This window comes from Camarhynchus parvulus, chromosome 17 (genome assembly GCF_901933205.1).
Source record: "Camarhynchus parvulus chromosome 17, STF_HiC, whole genome shotgun sequence".
Classification (NCBI taxonomy): Eukaryota; Metazoa; Chordata; class Aves; order Passeriformes; family Thraupidae; genus Camarhynchus; species Camarhynchus parvulus.
In genome coordinates this window covers 738240-757106 of record NC_044587.1, presented here as the reverse complement: position 1 = coordinate 757106, position 18867 = coordinate 738240, and the positions used below count along the sequence as shown (strand labels likewise).

The 18867-nt window shown below is 46.6% G+C and overlaps 1 protein-coding gene across 6 annotated transcripts in view; it reads right to left on the bottom strand.

Moving 5' to 3' along the window:
- Positions 1-285: 285 nt before the first annotated feature.
- The window catches only part of MAPKAP1 (MAPK associated protein 1), an 80578-nt gene continuing 61996 nt past the window's right edge, over positions 286-18867 (bottom strand). For 5 of the 6 annotated variants that reach the window (XR_004061221.1, XR_004061222.1, XM_030961440.1 and 2 more), the window contains 4 exons: positions 17246-17385; positions 12677-12814; positions 3544-3641; positions 287-1778 (listed from right to left, as the gene is read on the bottom strand). Coding sequence is in view for 4 of the 6 variants with exons in the window: in XM_030961440.1 (XP_030817300.1) it covers positions 1653-1778; positions 3544-3641; positions 12677-12814; positions 17246-17385 (502 nt within the window). In the remaining 2 variants the exon portion in view is untranslated. Of the gene's footprint in view, positions 1779-3543; positions 3642-12676; positions 12815-17245; positions 17386-18867 lie in introns of all 6 variants that reach the window. The other variant, XM_030961444.1, reaches the window with a different exon arrangement.

The window sequence follows — 18867 nt, the reverse complement described above, 5'->3', positions numbered from 1 at the left end:
GTCTGGGCAAGGGACTCTGCCACAAATGTCACAGACAGCAGAGATGTTATTGGGTGAGTTTTTTAGGCTCTCCTGAGAGCAAACTTGCACATGCTGAATCCCTGATGATAATAAATACACGTGAGGGGGTGGCAACAGCACTATGGCCATGGAAACAGGAGATTGATGCAGATTATGGTACCAAATAGGCAATTTTTCAGTTCAGTTAAAAAGAATTGAAACTGGGTGGCCAAAGAACATTCACAGAGCAACTTTAATGTTAAATATTTCACAGAGTCGGTTAAAAGAGTAATTTACATCGAAGGGGCTTTTCCCATTGTATCTGTGCTGCATTTGCACATAGAAAATATTAAAAAAATTAATAGAATACTATAAAATAGTGTTTCTCTTGTTTTGCAGATATCATGGAAGACTGTACAGGGAGGCCTGGCCTCGGTGGAGCAGGGCCAAGCTTCTGAAACCCAGAACATAAACACAACAGGTGAGACCCAGGCCCTCCCTCTGCCCGGGGCTGCCCCGCACGCTGTGTTAAGGCTCAGGAAGTTTTCTCTGTACAAAAGCAAGGTGGGAGGCTGGCAGAGGGTGGGCAGTGCCCCAGGGAGCTGCCCCCAGCCCCGTGGGGAACCAGGGCAGTTCTATGATAGTGTGTGCAGAGCTCCAGTGACCTGGAGAGATGCAAAAGACACCTCTGGTGAATTCAACCAACAGTGTGGCTCTGGGTGCCAGCATCCATTCCTGTGGTCCCTGATGTGTTAAGGATGAACAAGGCCAAAATAGTTGCAAATCCCAGCACAAAGTACGTCTTAATTTTTATTGTTAAAGAATAATATTGAGAGAAGGTGAAGGCATTTCTGAGTCCCCAGGGACAAGGTGCCCCAGTGGATGTGCCAGCCCCAGCTGAGGGTCCCGGGCAGGAGGATTCTCCTCTCCACCTCCAAGATGCGGATCTCCAACCACCGTGCTGCCTTCAGCAAGGAACTTCCAATAAAGCATTTGCAAAGCTGAAAAGCACAGTTAAATAAAATATTTTTGAACAAAACAAACACAACAGACTGGACTGTCTCAGGGCTCCCTCGCTAAGCACTCCCCTGCCACGGCTGCTGTTCTGGCTCACGGATGCCTCCTGCACTTCAGCAACAGAAGTGAAACCATCTGGGACTGCAGCCTCCCCCCAAAAGAACTGTGCATCATATGGACCTTGAAAAAGATTACATCTGTTTATTAATAGTAAAAATGGATACATTTGTCCTACATTTTGTTTTTAGAAATTTGATCATGTCACAAGCAATACCTGCGTGTACGTGGGTGGATTACAGATGTATATAATTTATTTTAACCAGGCTGTGAAATAATATGTAATCACATCTCTTCTTGTGATTGTACATAATACAGTAATTAAATGATGCCAGTCTACGTCATTCTCTTATTTCTAATCAAAGGAACCTGAAGCGTAACAGTCTTCTTTCCGGCTGATATGGCTCTTTATTTCTGTCACAGGGGAGACTTCCCACCGCCGAGGAGGGAGAATCTTCCAGCCGTGAGAGACGGGATGGTTCAGATTCCCGGCCGGCCGCCAGCCCCGGGCAGGAGCCGCGCCCGCGCCGCCGCCGGGCGGAGCGGCTCCAGCGCCGCACGCAGGCTCTGCTCCACGCTCACTGCTGCCCCGACTTCTTCTCCTTCTGGAAGCTAAAGCTTGTTCTCCTGCTCAGTTTTCTTTGTTTCTGAGCAAAATAATCTGCTCTGGCTGTGCTTGCTCGCGACTCTAGAATATAGTTAACCTGCAAGATACGAGGTGCCGTTAATGTCGCCCGCGGCTGGGGACAGCTGAGGGGACCCCCAGCCCACCCCTGAGCAGGGCTCTGGTCCGACTGGTCCCAGCAGCCACCGGCAGGATGATGGCAGAGAGAGCCCAGAGTGCCAGGAGAGCCCTGGGCTGTCCTCCTGTGCCCCTGGTCCCATCCTGGCTCACCCAAACCTCCGGGGAAGGCAGGGAGCTGTGCAGACCCCCCAGCGCTGGGACAATCAGTAATAAGCATCAATAAAGGACCTCATCAGCCTCAGTAAAAAGAATTCTTCCATTATGATGTTTGCATACTCAGCTAATCTCAGAGTTTCCCTGTGTTTTGGCACATTTTACTTGATGAAAGCATTTTAAAATTATATTTAACAAGCCTGCTACTCCCTAAATTTATTATCTCCAATGCTTTGTGATAATCTCAGAGATAATTTTAATGGAAGGTTAATGCAAGAATCAAAAAGATAAAAATGCCCTTTGGTCTGTCATTAGCTGGTTAATATGCTGTGGCTTAAAACTTGCACAATTTTATGCACTGTAGAGTGTTTCACTTTCATTGCATATTACAGCTTAAGGCATAAAAATATAGGGAATTTTCATGGTCAATAAAGTCTCAGTCCTTCTCACTTGATCATCTAAAAAGCCTAATTTGAAAAGTCTGATTTTTCTGCGCTCCCTAATGCTGATGGAATTGAAAACAAACCAGTGACTTGTGCATGAAACCAGAGAATGTTCTATATAAACAAACTGCAACTTGGGGGAAAAGTACTGCTCAATATTATTTCTCTCTTGAATATTCATGTTATTGACAGTAAACCAATTTTTTAGCCTTTGTTTATGACCAGACTTGGATGGGTGGAAGTGTTCAAAACCCAAGGGGATGTGGCATGGGAATACTTGGGCAAAGGTTGGACTTGATGACCTTGGAGGCCTTTTCCAGCCTTAATGATTCTGTGATTCCATGATTCTAAGTGTTTGGGATTGCAATAGCTGATCTAAGATAAAGTGGGACCAGAAGAATTGGCCTAACAGCTCACAGAGCAGAAACCCCTCAAGCACACTGACCTCCTGTGTAATGAATAAAAGTTCTTTTACCGCACGTCAGTTGTTTAACAATCCTCTAAACTCCACACAGCCAATAAAAGCAAACATAACAGATGGTTTGCCAAAATTACTGCTTTTGAATTTTGACTTGCTACAAAAGATGAACTTGTGGAAAATTCCATTTAATTTTTCAAGAGTGCAATAAAAATTTGTTTCCCAAAGCAAGGGAGTTTGTGTCTGTACAGGGCCCCAAGGAAAGCAAACAGCCCTGGGAGAGGATCAGGGCAGAGAAGCCCCTGTGTGCTGTGTGGGGACTCCTGAGTGTGGGGCAGAGCTGTGAGGGGCAGGAGCACCCAACCCCTGCATAGCACAGGGCTGCTGACCACGTGTCCAGAGGTGGAAACCACCTGGACACAATAAAATTTGGTAGTTTCCTATAAAGTTCCACAGAAAATGGTGTCTCTATTAGCTAAAAAAAAAAAAGCACAAAAGGAAATGCTACACACAGGCAGGCAGTGGCTGTGTGGCTGTTGGAAGGATGAATAAAACAACAGGCATGGAGCAGCCATCCTGACAGGTTAAACACACCCCAGTGGTCCTCAGGCACTGCACCCTCATGTGTTTCCAGAGCCTCCTGAACACTCACATGTCTAACAAGTGGTAAAACACCAGGATTTTGGGTCACGTTAAAATTTAATACTCACCTTCAGTACAATTTCATTGACAGTAGCAGCATCTGATTCAAAGTAAAGGTGTTTGTAGTCATGATTGCTTAGATATGTAAGTTTAAATATTGCATGACCTGCAAAGATAAGAAAAAAACTGCTTAGAATATTCCTGTAAAGTTTGAGCAGAGCTCGTTGCCTGACAGAAGAAAACCACAGATGGTGATCTCAGCGTACCATCAGCACGACAGAAGGAAGCAATGAAATGCTGACAGGCTTCTCATGTCATTTCAATTTAAGGCAAGTGGTGGCTTACAGGAGCAGCTGAACTCCAGTCAATAAAGTTCCTTTTCCCATCACATCCCCGCTGCAGGAAATGCAAAAATCCATCAAATGGCTGGTTAGCTCTGCTCGGCCGCCACGGCGCTGCAGCCCCGGCACCGCGTCGGGGCTGCTCACGGGAGGAGGGTCGTACTGAACAGAAAATGGCAATTAATCCCAGAGCCACCACTCCAAACCCTCCTCCCAAAACACCCAAAACACCATGTGAGCCCAGCCAGCTGCTGGGGGCCACAGGAGCGGCACCAAGCGCAGGGCACCGAGGGACGCGGCTGCGCCGCCACCAAACCCGCTCAGGGCTGGCATGGCCCTTTCCACACCAAGGAAAATCAAATTAAACTCTAACCGTGACCTGCTGGCACCTTCCTGGCACTTGGGCCTCTATTCCAAACGGAGGTTCCGCGTGCTGGCCCTGTGGCTGCCCTGGGACAGCAGCCCCGGACTCCGACATGTGGTGCCAGCAGGAACAACTTAGACACAAAGGTCCAAGGTGGAACACAAAGGAAGGCAAAATATCCTTCATTTGTATGGATGCTGATGGCTTCAAAATTAAAATTAAATGTATTCTATACATGATACTTTTCCAACGGTTTTCTAATTTATTCTGTTCAACAGTCAAAGTTAGTAATCCATAAAGTAACAGCCACATTACTGTAAATCCAGGTCTTTCCTGCAGGAAAGCTAATTGGAAATCTTATTTACATTATCTAATTCTCCAGATTTCCAAAAAGTGACTGATATATGCTCAGATTGGTGGCCAGGAAATCTGAGATGCAAGTATTTTATTGTGGCATGTTAATTAAACACCATTATGATGCACTAATCTGGAATATAAATTCTGCATTGAAAAATTGGCTAATAATAATAATAAAAACCCAACCCTTTAAATCATTTGACAAATGATGCCTCAGTGGTACTAAAAATGCGGAATTCCAAGCTGGGAGCTCATCAGCATGTTAATGCATGCAGCTTTGCCTGGAACACAGCATCTTAATGATTCCAAAAGTGCCAGTGCACCACTCTGGGGATGGGACACAGCACTGTGCTCCACCAGCTCCCGCCATTCTCCTTGGCCATTGAACATCCCACACTGGTTATCAGAAATGAAACTGGCACAAAACAGGGTCAGAGGACCCCAACAAGCTGCTGCATTTTGGGTTTTGGAAGTTCTGGGTAATTCTTGCTGTGGATCAAGACAAAGCCTCTCCAGGGGTTCCCTGCTCCCCAGGAGCCCAGCCTGGCCTCGTGCCGCGGTGCCACCACGTGTCCCTGGGGCACTGCCCTGCCCAGGGCAGCCCTGCCAAGGGCAGAGCTCCTGCTCCCACGGGCACAGAGGCTGCTCTGGGCCTGCCCAGCAGGGCCCTGGCCAAGGGAGGCTCTGCAGGGGCTCTGGGGAGCCACCGGGGATGCAGCACCGATGCCAAACCCGCGGCCCTGCAGAGCTCACAGCCCCTCCTGCTGGGACGGGGGACTCGGTGGAAAGAAGCCAAGAAGACTTTTCCTTAGAAAGCCCCATTACAGCATCATGTTTATGGGCTCCAAGTCCACAACACACTACTTACAGCATGAAATATGAGTGCACTGAAATCCTAACTGGCACTTTGCTCTGCTACTCTTCTAGCCAGATGGAATTTATGAATTGTGAGATTGATTTCCATTTCCAAGAGTGCTTAAATATGTGATGTACCTCTTTCCAATAGAGCACCACCCCTGACAATTCTGAGATCAATAGGAGCTTCCACGGTTTGATGTTTCCGTGTGAGAGGATCTGGTAACAAACAGCAGCAGCTCGAGTGGCTCCTGCTGCACGTGATAGGGGATTTAAAGCAAATGCAGATGCTGCACAAGCAGCTGCCAGCATCACTCCACAGCACCAGTGGCTGGGTGTTTGCAGGGAACCTCAGTGCCCCGCAACCAGGATCAATCAGCTGCACAACAACAGAAAATCCACCTTATTCCCAACTACATTTTTCTGTTAAAACAGTTATGGAAAGCAAAAGGAATGACAGAAACTCAGCTGCTACCAGCAGCTTTTGTCGCGGGGTAGGCACAGCCCACGGTGAGCTCAGCACAGCAGAGGGGTCCTGTGCCAATGTCCCTGGTGCCCCCTGAGCCCCAGCCATGCCACGGCCCCACAGCAGAGCAGCCTCTCCCCCCTGCTGCCCCTTGGCCCCGGCTCTGAGCGCTGATAAATCTTCCCCAGCCCAACACTAATGGGTTCCTGTGTGGTTACTCCTGGAGAGGAGCCTACAGACGGAAGGGCAGGATGCTAATTCACTGGGAATCCACCAAGGAGAGCTCATTTACTCCTCCAGCACCACGTCTCACGTTCAGCTGCTCACCCCATCTCCTGATTTTTAGCACCACTGCACTGCCAACGAGGCGAGGGAAGAGGCCCTGCAGCGCTGCAGCTCCCGGCTCTCCTCGCCCTTCCCAGGGCTCTGCAGCTCCTCTTGCAGCCTCCACCCTGCACACCAGCCCCAGCTCCTCCACGGCCCCACATCTACACACAGCCCTGAGAAACCCTGTGGAATTACAGCTCCACAACTACCGACCATAATGTGCTTCTACAGGCAACAGTAAATCTTGTGCTAATTCCTGCAATCTTGGGAAAACATCCAAACCCTTGGTGGGCCTCACGCTGCACCTGACACAGGTAGAAAAATAATCACTCTAATCTAAGTAATAAACTCTTTTTATCAAAGTCCAAAAGATAGATTTTTTGCTTGGAAAACAAGGATATGAATTGGCAGAAAAAAAGATATTTTTTTTACTCAATCTGCCAAGACTAGAAAGTTTTTCTTCTTTCCCTCCCACCCCACAATTCAGCCCTTACCCAAATCCTCTCTTTGCCAACTCTTTAAACAGAACAGAATTAAATCAATAATTAGATGGAGGATGAAAAGAATATTCATGAATTGGACAAAGCAGAAAACAAACAAACACTAGAAATGCAAATTTATGTTAATTTTTCAATATACCTTGATGATTGCTTTGTCATTACAGGGCCATAAGGCAGAAGTCAACAATTAAGAGTTATTAGTGGAATAAATAGCTGGAGAAGGACTCTCTGAAGAACAAAGCACTTACAGACGTCGTTTGACATCACTGATTCTCACTGCTTCAGAAACTGTGACCTCAACAGGCTCAGACCCTGAAATCTCTTCTCGTGGGCCCAGGAAGGATGCAGAAGGATTAGAAACACACCAGTAAAAGGCAAGGAATGAGGACAGTAAAATACACATCGGCAATACTTCTGTACAAAGACACATTTCCTCCAACCCTGCACGAGCTGGGGAAGGCTCTGCTCTGCAGCCACTGCTGCATTTCACCCAAAGCACTGGGGAGGGGCTCAGCTGCCTGAAATCCTCGTGTGATACCCCAGGAATGATGCTGTGACCTGGAGGAAGGCCTGAAGGGTCTAAAAAGCAGCAAGAGTTGTGCTAGTGTTAAAAAACATCCAATACCCTTCCTGACACCCTCTGGTAACAAGAAAAAACTCCACAGGGGAGGTCACAAGTTGCAGCCACAGTTGGATTATCCAGATGTGGCACTGAGCTCGGCTAGGGAGGGACAGAACAGGGATGTGGACCTGGGTGTACAGGTGGGGTGAATCCCATTTCATGCAAGGGATATTTATCCCAGAGGTACGTGAGTTAGAGGCAGTGAGGGCAGTCAGTTCTGGGTGAAATCCTCACCCCACTGATGCCAGTGGAGTCACTGATGGTTCAGGCTGCCCACCATGAACCTGGGGTGGATCTCCTCAAACCAGGGCAGCACTTAAGTGGGAACAAATGATAAGACTGTTAAGGGAAAAAACAGCAGCTGTGGTCCAGCTGGCTTGCCCCATTCTCCCAGGCAGCAGCATATTCCATGATCTCTTTTCCTCCAACCCTTTATGTTCCACTGTAGGCTTGCTACTCAGCATTGCTATTAGAGGGTGATGTGGGTCCAGATGTCTTGAAAACAGAGCTGCAATTAAAGTGCAGCACACACCCACTTTTGTGTCAAACTGTGGTAACTATTCACACATCTGGATTATTTTCCCTCAAAGCCTTCTGTTTCTTTAAATTATTATCAGAGGCAGAATACTAATAAAGATTTTTGCAAAAATGCTGAAAATTGAGGTGCAACTCGGGGTTGCCCAAAACCTCTTTACCAGCAACCTTGTTTGGGGAAAAAAGATAAATAAATCAAAATGCAGTGTTTCCACATGGCAATGGGCTCCTCCACTGCGTCTGCACCTCATCAATCACGCATTGTCTGCCGGAGAGGCGAGCCTTGTAAATGTCACATCCACTCAGGCCCGAGGAGAGGCGAATCAAAATGCAGCGAGGAGTTTTAATTGGATAGTGTAATTAAACTAAAAAACCCCAGCAGAATAGCTTTGACAGGATAGATGAAGACCCCTTTTAATAGGGCTACAAAACAGATTTGTTAAAAGGATGAGGCAATGCGCGCTCCTGATTGCGCTCAGGAGAACTTTTATGAGCGGCTGTTGGAGGGGCTGCAGTTAATCAGCACTGCAGTGCCCGGCTGCTCCTGCCCCTGCCAGGCCTGGGGACCCTCGCTGGCAGCCCTTCTCTGCAGGGACAGGTCCTGCTCAGTGCTGCCCTGGCACAGCCCGAGCCCACCGGGCACACGGAGCCATCTGTGCCCGCTGCCACCCTGCCCGCACAGCGTGCCCACGGCTGGGCTCTGCCCTTCTGTTCCACACTTGCGTGCTCCTTTCACTCCTAGCCTGAAGTTTGGGAACATTTTCTCTGCTGAACCTGTTTTTACCTTCTGGTCAGAACCTGTGACTAGTCTCCTGTTGAGCAGGAATTTTACTGTGTTATTTCTTGCTCCGCTGCAGGAGCAGGGATATCAGCAACCATGATATTGTGATATTTTGTGCACCAACTGCAGGGCACACAATCCCTCTGCTCTGGCCCCACTGCAGGCTCTGAGCAAACCTGCAACAGCTCTGTTTGAGCCCCAGAGAAGCAGGAATCCAATGCCCTCCCAACACATCCTGGGTATTTTCAGCCCTTCCACAACCCAACAACAAACTCATTAAATTAGTACTACCCAATGTGCATAATCAGGAGAAACTGGACACTGAATTAAAACATCAAACACCTTTAGCTTTAAATGAAAACTACATAAAGGAGGTTCAGGCATGGCTCTGGCTATCACTTGCAGCCAGGGTGAATACTGCTGGAAAAGCTATTTTCGTGCAGATGTGGAATTCAATGGGAAAGACTGACTCGTGTAGCAACATCAATCAAAACGTCGGCTCGGCTGGCAGCTCTCGACAGTAAGGCAGGTTCAGAGGTCACGGGATAAAGAAAAAGCCAAGCTCTGGTTCAGCTCTAATATCTCCTCGCTGGAAGTCTCACCGAGGTACCTGCCCCCCTTCTGGACTCGCAGCTTTCATTAATCTTCTTGCCATCTTTTTTAACTAGTCATGCAGAACCGCTCGATAGCGAGACATATAATGGGGAGGCCCTGTGCCTATTACCAGGTTAACACTCTGTTAAGCCCCAGTGCAACAATGGAATCAGAATTTAAAGGAAATCTTCAGCTGCAGGGTGCAAAGCGGGCAATTAAATTACAAACTGAAGTTACCCATGTACTCTGTGACCTATGGGACACCTTTGTTTACACTTACCTTCATACCCAGGGTATTTTGACAAAGCAACTGAGATGTCTCTGCTTCATGAAAACAAAAAAAAAAGGCAGATAAAGGATCACAGAGAATGTTGCTTCAGTGTTTCAAGTAAATTATCAAATAAATCCAATTTCTGCAGCTCCTGTGAAGCACAGCTGCCTGGGAGAGCCCTGGGCAGGCTCTGATCAGGTGTGGTGGCGCAGGGGGCTGCCCTGGGCTCTGCACTCCCTGCCCAGCTCAGCTGTGCCCAGCAGCCCTGGGCATCCATCAGGGCCACTTGGGCCACAGAGCACTGCACACGGCACCGGGCAGTGACACTGAAGTTTCTCCCCTGTCCAAGTAATGTAAGAGACATTACCAGAATCAGATTTCCTTTAAATTACACTATTGCAAAGGGATATAATTGTATTAAACGTATTATGTTGCTTCCTTAAGACTTTATATTATGTACCCTTAATTGAGATACAAAGCTCTTTTCAGCTATAAAAATGACAACTACTTTATTAAGGCTTAAATCTTATTTCTCCATGATAGGATGCTTCCTTTCAAGACTCAAAACATTCAGAATCTCTCATGATAATCAGGCTGAACCTGATTTAAAGAAGATGTTCGTGCCCAGTGTTGTCAGGTTCTAATGGCATCGAAGCAAGCCAGCAGGGCCATTAACTCTCCCCTCAGTCTAAATCCAGGGAGTCTGATTTAATTTACAAATAAAACCTCAAATTCCGACCCAGGGCTACTACAAGGGCAAACAAAAATCATCAGCCATCCCTGCCTACAATCCCCCCACTAATGGCAAATGAGATGCCAGAGCTTTCTGTTCTCATTTTCTGCCCTCACTGAAGGCAGCTCTGAGTTCTGTGAACTCTCAGCACAGGAAAACTCAGCCTGTCCAAAGGAAAACCAAGCTGTCCATCAATATCCCCACCACGTCAGCTCTGAAGCTGCTGAGCCCTTTCACACACACACACAGGTGCCACCAAAGCTCCTCTGCAGGAGCCAGTGCAGGGGGAAGCAAAGGACACGAGCACGAGACTCCCACTGCACCCTCACACAGAGCCCAGCCCAGCAGAGCCCAGCCCAGCTGGTTCTCACCCCACTGAGGTGCCCGGGGAGGGAAGGCAGCCCCAAACCCCGAGCCCAACACAACGGGACAAGCACGAGCACTTCTGAAAGAGGAGATGGAGCAGGTTTGTGTTACAAGAGATAAAAACATGAAAACAAAATATATTGCAGAACTCAAAGACCTTATCTGTACCCAGCCTCTCTTTGCAATAATTCATTCAAGAAAGATCCGGGAATAATTTTTGATGTAAACTCTGCTACAAACATACATCACTGTGCTGATAAAAATCACAGACAAAACTTGTGAAATACAGTGAGTTTCATTCCTTTATGCTACTAAAATAACTTTTTTCCATTTAAAATTCAAGAGATACTGATCTCCTGTTCAGTTCCCCAAAATGCATCATTCTGAGATGTCACACTAAAAGTCTTTTCTGCTGGCCTAAAATAATGACTTTTGGAACATCTTTAGTGAGTTGGGAAAAGGTCAGCAGTTTCAGGAGGAAGTATTTTCTCCTTTTGGAACTGCGCTGAACCATTACTTAGTAGGAGAAGTTTACGATGTTCACACAAAAATGAGCAAATAAGCCCCTCAGTACTGTCATGGTTGCAACCCATCAGTGTCCTCTCCAAAGCCCCCGTGATTCTTCACTCAATGGTCCCCATGTGCAGGCACTGCCCTCCTGCACCTGGGCTCTATTTGGGGGTTGAAACTCCTGGGTTGGCAGGATTTGGGTACAAACACAATTCCCCACAGCAGCAGGTGCTGCCTCTGGGGCTGGAGAGCCCCATCCTGCAGGACAAGGTCCGAGGTGCCCAGGGATTGTCCCTGGTGTGTTGACAGCAGGGGAAACCTTAGGTTTCCATGCACCACAACACAACTGGACTCTTCAAATGCAGCCTTGTTTTGGGGGCACCATTTTACCCCCTCGATGTCTGCATTTGCAGAAATGTGGGTACAGAGCAGAGGTGTGGCAGGATTTACCAGCACAAACTGGCCCCTTGCACTGTACACAAAATCCTCACGTGTTTCAGACTGCCGGGTCGTTGGGGAAGCTTCTCCTTGGGATTGTGCCTACCCAAGGACCATGAAATCTTGATGGAGAGACAGAAAAGGAAGACAATGACTAAACCAAGAACATGGAGTAGGAAGGGGTAATGAAGGGGAGAAGGATATAGTTCAATAATTGCTGATAAAATCTGTGGCAGCCATAAATTTACTCTTCCAAGAGAATTCAACAGATCATTACCTCTGTAAATATGTATCACATAATTCTCCCTCTCTGTCACCTTGCAGATAAGTACTTAATACCAGCATCTCACTACCCTGCAGAGGCACAAGTGCAATAAAATCCATCTGAGCTTTTGAACTGCAGTCACTTTTTGATAGTAGACGGTTCCATTTTGGCCCCACTGGGAGCCATTGCCCAATTCTCCCAGGGCCCATCCTGTGCTTTTTAAAACAACTTTTCCAGATAGAGACTCTCACTCCTCTCCTGACACAAGGAGAAGCCTTTGCTTTTGGAGTTGCGCTCCACAGAGCCAGCTCTGACCTCTGGGCAATGGCTGAGCTGGGATGCCCAGCCTGTCCCCAGACCTGGCTGTCACTGCTGTCCTGGCCTGGTCACCACCACAGAGCAGCATGCCCAGAGTGGCACCTTCAGCCCACCAACCCTGCAGCCATGGTAAATGGGGCAAATCCAGGCTGAGCTGACACTCACTGTATGTCCGAGATCTTCAGCTGCACCAAAGACATTTAAAACCAGCCTGGAAGTTAAAAAGTGCCCAAAAATTGCAATTATGTTGAAACATGGATTTGCTGGCTGTGCTGCAGGGCTGGAGACAGCTGGGCAGAGCCAGTGTTCCCTTGGTGTCACAGTGGGCAAGAAACACTGAGTGATGCCATTAGCTGAGAGCAGCATCAGAGGACACTCGTAAAATGTGTGTCTGTTTATGCTGTGTTCTCTATAACAGAACTGAGTCAGATTAAAAACATCCTGTAATGAAAAAAACACACCTATAGAAAGAAAAGGACATGGTAGCAATAATTCTTTGGACATGGAGCACATCCAGGGAGGCAGAGAAGAGAGAACATAAATAAAAAGGACTACTCACTTGGGCTTTTTTCTTCTGCAAGGTCACAGGCACAGAGGAGTTCAGAATCGATTGAAATGGGTTTCTGCTTAATCCAAAACTTAGTGCTGGCCTTCTGATTAGTAACAGGGTCTATCTCTACCTTGTCTCCAGAAATACCTGAGATGAGAAAGAATAGAGAGCCACAAGAGTGATCTGTTTAACCGATTTCATATCAGCCGTTTGACACACTTTATAAATCTTAAATGGGCTGAAGGTATATTGCCCTTCTGGGCTTTCTGAAAGCATGGGAGCTTTGGAAACCAGAAGCAAATGGTTATCAAACTGCATTGATAATCTGCATTTTATTCTCCTGCATAAGCATACCAAAAGAAAGAAATATCACAGAAAAGATTCTTCTAAACGCATACTGAGCTCTTCTGGAAGCAGCAGCTACATGAGCTGTGAGATTTATAGGAGATAGTGCTGGTTTTGCAGTCACCACTGCTCTGTGTAACAGACACTATCACCACCCACCCCTCTCCGTCTGCTGTACAGCAGACATGCAATCATACAATAACAGAACCAGAGGTTCAGACTCTGCTGGGCTGGGAGGGACCCATCAGGATCACAGAGCCCAATGCTGGCCCTGCACAGGACACCCAACAACCCCACTGTGCCTGAGAGCACTGTCCCAACAGTGCCTCTTGAACCCAGGCAGGGCTGGTGCTGCGCTCACTTTCCAGGGAAGCCCGTTCCAGAGCCCAGCCCTGCTCTGGGTGAAAATCCCTTTCCTGATATCCAGCCCCGATGCCCCGTTTCAGACTGCCACTTCCCTGAGTCCTGTCATGGGCATGAGAGCAGAGATTGGCACCGGCCCCTCTGCTTCCCCTTGTGAGGATGCTACAGCCCCCAGCGAGGTCTGACCTCACAGAGCACCCTCATCTCTCCTCAGGACACTTCCCCTCCAGACCCTTCCCACCCCATGGCCTCCTTTGGATGCTCTCTAATGGCTTCATGTCCTTTTTACATTGTGGTGCCCAGAACTGCACACAGTACTCAAAGTGAGGCCACACCAGGGCAGAGTTCAAGGAGGATCCTGCTGGAACCAGCTCAGGAACTGAACTGAGCTGAGCAAACTTCCCAGGCAGCTTTTTGCACCTTAAAAACAATGATGTGTCTTCAGGCATGAGTTACAGCGTGAAGCTCATGAGACATCAACGAAAGGAATATAGGAAAAAAGTATTTAAATATCATTTAACTTTTGCATCTCTGGAAAAAAAAAAAAGGCAGAAAACCTTCTCCCTCCTGAGGGTTCTGACAGGGCAGGAGCCTGGGGGGTCTGGCTGCAGCCCCTGGCCTGAGACCAGGCCAGCCTCACCCACCCCATGGGTAATGGGAACACCCCCTAACCCAACAACGCATTAAACACACCTCACATCAGAGAGATCACTTTGCAATTAAGCATTGTATCAAGAGTCCAATTAACACCCAGACTCCTGGAACTCACTAATTTGAGTAGGCTGAGGCTGTATCTGGAGCCCATTTTGGTTTGTGATTTAATTTTGGACAGATTATGTAAAATTGGTGCTGGTATTTCACTGTAATGGTTCATTATTCCAAATGGTATTTGCTGTGGTTTAAGGAAAATATGGAAGTTGATGATACAAAGTCTCATTTTCTCACTAAAAAAAAGTCAGGGGAAGTTCTAAAAATAAAGGTGCAAATTCTTGATGTGTGAGGGCTGTTCCCCATCCCTTCCTCTAAGAGCATCACCCCTATAAATATCCTCAAAAAAATGTCACTGTTTGGTCCTGTAACTTCAGAATTCACAGTCAGTCAATACTGTTAATGCACCTTGTTAATTTGATAGGATTTGTCAGGTAACTCCACTGGAAAATTATATAAAACTGTTCCAGATGAACAGATGATAGTGACATGAATTAAAGTGATAGAACAATAGTGGAATATAAACCAGAAATGACACCCAAAGTGGCTGTTGATTTATTGCCATCCTGAGTTTGGTTCTGGGCTTCCATGTATATTAGTGCTACAAATCTGGGTCCATTTAGCAGCGAGATGCTCATACATACATCACCAGCTCCTGCTCCAAGCCAAGGTCACTCCCCATTGCATCAATCTTCTCAGCAGAGGCTACTTCACCATTTTGTAACCATCTCAGATGGAACAGACTTCCTCCTCTTTCATCTTTTTTTTATCATGTAAAATACACTTTAACTTCTATTATTTTTATCTGCAAATTGTTGCTGTATACTTCATCCATTATTTCTGTATCTCGACATCACTGGCTGAAGCTCACCCACATCCAGAGAGTACATTGACAAAGAATGTTGTCTTTTTTGTGTTATTGTTCTCACAATCTGGATGTGTTGAAACCTAAAATCAAAACAGTATTGTGTCTGTGGCTTCTGCAGTCTCTGTCTCACAGCACAAATCACTCATACCCAAAACCCAAGTGAAAATGCTCCTTCTACTATTTTTTAAATTCATTCATTTTGTCAAAAGGAATGCCATCAATGTATGGGTCCAGTAGCAATGTTCTGTTTTTGCTCCCTTTGTTGGGCTCTGCAATTGCCCCCTCCCCTCTCTGAAACACTTGCCAGCAGTTGTTCTCCCAGACAATATGCTCCTGTTAGTTGTGCTAATGTAATACACGAGTAAATGCGTCTTATTCCTCCAGAACATGATAGAGCCTTTGTAAAACTGCTGAGAGTGCTGCTGTGTGTGCATTACCCTGTGATATGGGCTGAAACACAAACCCCAGACCTTAAACTGCCACCTTAAATGCAAAAACCCCATCACTCAGAGGGCTGGGCACTCCTCCCATGGCCATCCACATATCACCTTTTACTACAGAGCTACACACAATGTACAGAAAATCAAATTTATTCCCATGTTTTTCATAAACCTTGTCTCAAATTCAATGATCAGGCCTGAAAACAGCTAAAACATTTCAAAAAGTGCAATCCACTCCTGCACAGCCACTGACAGCACTGATCTGCCACCAAGGAGCAAAGGGGTGACAGAGGATTTTTGGGGTCCCCGAGAAACACTTGCCCTGTTACAGCTGCTACACAGAACTGATGGCACACAAAAGCTGCAAAGAAAACTCTTTGCAACTGGCCATCACCAAGCTCCCAGGCCAGTCACCTCGACTGAAGACAAAAAATTAGCCCCTGTTTTTTCCATTTCAGGGAGGAAGAGGCAGTTTGTCACTCACAGGCAACATGTAACACTCATCAGCCCAAACCCACACAGCCCCTCAGTCCTTGTTTTGCCAATCTTGATCTTCTAATGTCTTTTTAAAATTCAGGAGAAAGCCCAGCAACTTACTCAGACTTTATCAAAAGGTTTTGATTTTCTACATTTGCCCAAGGTTTGAACACCCTGCTGGGGTTTTCTTTGATTAAAAAAACAAGAAAAAAAAGATCATAAAGCCCCATTGTCAGTGCACTGCCATCAAAATCACACAAGTTCACAGATTGTTATAAAAGGGAAATTTTATGGTCCTTACAGCACTGGGCAGGGTCAGCTCCTCCACTGCTGCACAAGTTAAGCCATTTGTTTCATTTAACAGCTCTTCTCCCTTAACCATTTATCTTTAGTGATCTGTCATGACCTTTTCAAGCTCTCATTTCTGACACTTCCCAGATACAGTGAGTCAAACTTCACTGGAAGCAAACTATCACACCCCGAGAGTTTGCTCAAGGCAGCAAACATGCCCAGCACTGCCCTGCTCCAGCACCAGAGATAAATCCTGCCTCAACTAGACAGCTCAAAATAAACCAAAAACCCTCTTCTGTGAGAATTTTACACACACGTACTCTTACATGTGCTTCAGGATGGAGGAATGAAGGGACTGTAGTGACAATAATACAGGAGTTGGTATAGTTTAACAATTCTAAATTCTACAGAATAAATATATTTTGTAAACACTATGGCACTTAATATCTTACTGCAGAATCATTTCTTTATGGAAGTATTTGCTGGAATGTCACAGGTCACCTACCAATGCATCATTAATCAAATTTTCACAATTTAAACACAAAGATAAAAAGCCATTCAATCATTTTAAAACAGTAATGGGGCTTTTATAATTCAGGATTCTGTCAGCCCTTGGCCTTCAGGTTTTCAAAAGCATTCAGCGAGCCAATAAGGACAATATAAAACCTTTAGAGAATGCTCATTTATTTTGTTCCACCTCAAATTTCCACTAGGTCGTTAAAAATCTTTCAGTCTCAGAAAAGGAAAAACCCAATAATTCCCAATTTTGCAAAGCCTCATTTAAAAATAACAAAACAGTTGGCAAGAAGCTTTCCATTAGGAAGCCTAGACTGGAAAAAGGAGACGAGGTCATTAAGTAATGGCCTTCCTTCAGAGGCAACATGTGCAACTGATTGGGGATAATAAAAATACTGAAGTATTTTCAATGGAAAGCAATATTTTTAACTGCTGAAACGCCAGCAACACTTTCAAGTGCTCCATGAGAAAATGAACCAAGGTGACAATGATGGATTCAGAGCAGCAGAGATGCCAGGCAGTGCTGGCACAGCCCTGAGCTGCCCTGTGCCACGGCAGGGGTGGATTTACCTAACTGCACGTCGTGGTGAAGCGCAGCCGGTGGATCATGCTGACTTTGAAGGACTTGTAGTGGTGGCTGCTGAGCATGTCCTGCACCGTGGCAATGTCGATCTGGGGGTCCTCCTCCGACACCTCTTCTCCTCTTGAACCTGCAAGACAAAGCCCGGGGGCTCCTGAAGGGAGGTTTGGCTCGGGGCACACCTGGCGCCACAGCACCGCCACACCTGGGGGCTGCCAGGGGCTCTGAGTGGCTCTGGGACCAGGAAATGCCACCCTCCGCCCCAGGGCAGCCACCAAGGCGCTGGGGCCACCATGGCAGGCACTTGAGGCTGCGTGGAGAGCAGCACCCCGTGCTGGGGGCCAGCTCCCCAGTGGCACAGGCAGCCCCGCACCGTGGGTACCCCAGGGGATGAGCGGGGGGCCCTGCTGGCCACCCACCCCCTGTCACCCAGCAAGGAGGCCAGAGCCACCCAGAGGTAGGCACACAGGTGTCTGTCCCCAGAGGTGTCTGTCCCCAGAGGTGTCTGTCCCCAGAGGTGCCCCCTGGATGCCAGCACAGATCTCCCACGTCCCAGCAGCACCTCGGGCACGCTGATGTGAAGCTGCACTTTATTTACTCATTAGTATTCTCATTACCACTGCAGGTACTGCCTTTATAAAAGGCAACAACTCATTAAGCCAAAATGCCAATTACTGAAAAAATATAACACACTTTAAAGATTTTTTACATTTTATGACGTTGGATTAACACCAATTTCAACATTACTATAATGTGATATATAATTGCACAGAGTAATTTCGATGCCAGCTGCTAATAAAGCACCTCAGCTCAAAATGATCATTCAGATGCTGGTAGATAAAGTGGCATAAATATGTTTGAAAACTGATTTAGCTTCTTACAGGAGATCCTGAGGAATGACACGTTTTGTTTAATATCCTGGCTAATGTAGTCCTAAAAGCTGAACCAACTGCCAGTTCAGAGAACTAAATTTGCTGCAGGAGATTAATGAAAACTCTATATTTTGCTGAAATTTTAATAATGGGAAGATGAGATGATGGAGTTTTAGTACAGATTTTAAAGCTCCAGCAAAGCAGGTACCAACTTGTCAGATTTTTCAGTATTAATTTTGCTTGAGACTTGTACTGTTGGAGTGGCCTCAACACCACACCACTGTGAGCATCTGCTGTTAAATGAGTCCAAAACCACATGGGGAGCATAAAGCAGGAGTTTCCCACCCCAGGTTTCCCAGAGCTGCCCTTCTCACACACCACAGACCCTCCTTTGGGGAAGGGGGACACCAAAGGGTTAAGCTACAAATTGGGCTGTGCCATTCGACTTGAAAGGATTCCAAAAATCAAATTAAACAGTCTCCATGTGAATTTATGCAGAGCCATCTTAACACTGCAAGCACTCCATGCTCCAGAATGACAAGATAAATTGTAATGGCTCCTTCCGAGACATTACAATGCATTTTGTCACAGACCCCCTGTGTTAATGTCTCTATACTATGGATTATCATAATGTATCATGTCAAACCCTCATGCTGCACTACTCCAAAGATACACTGAGATATGTCAAACTTTTTGGTGCACTTCAAAGCATCATGAGGGGCTGTGGTGTGGCAGAGCCT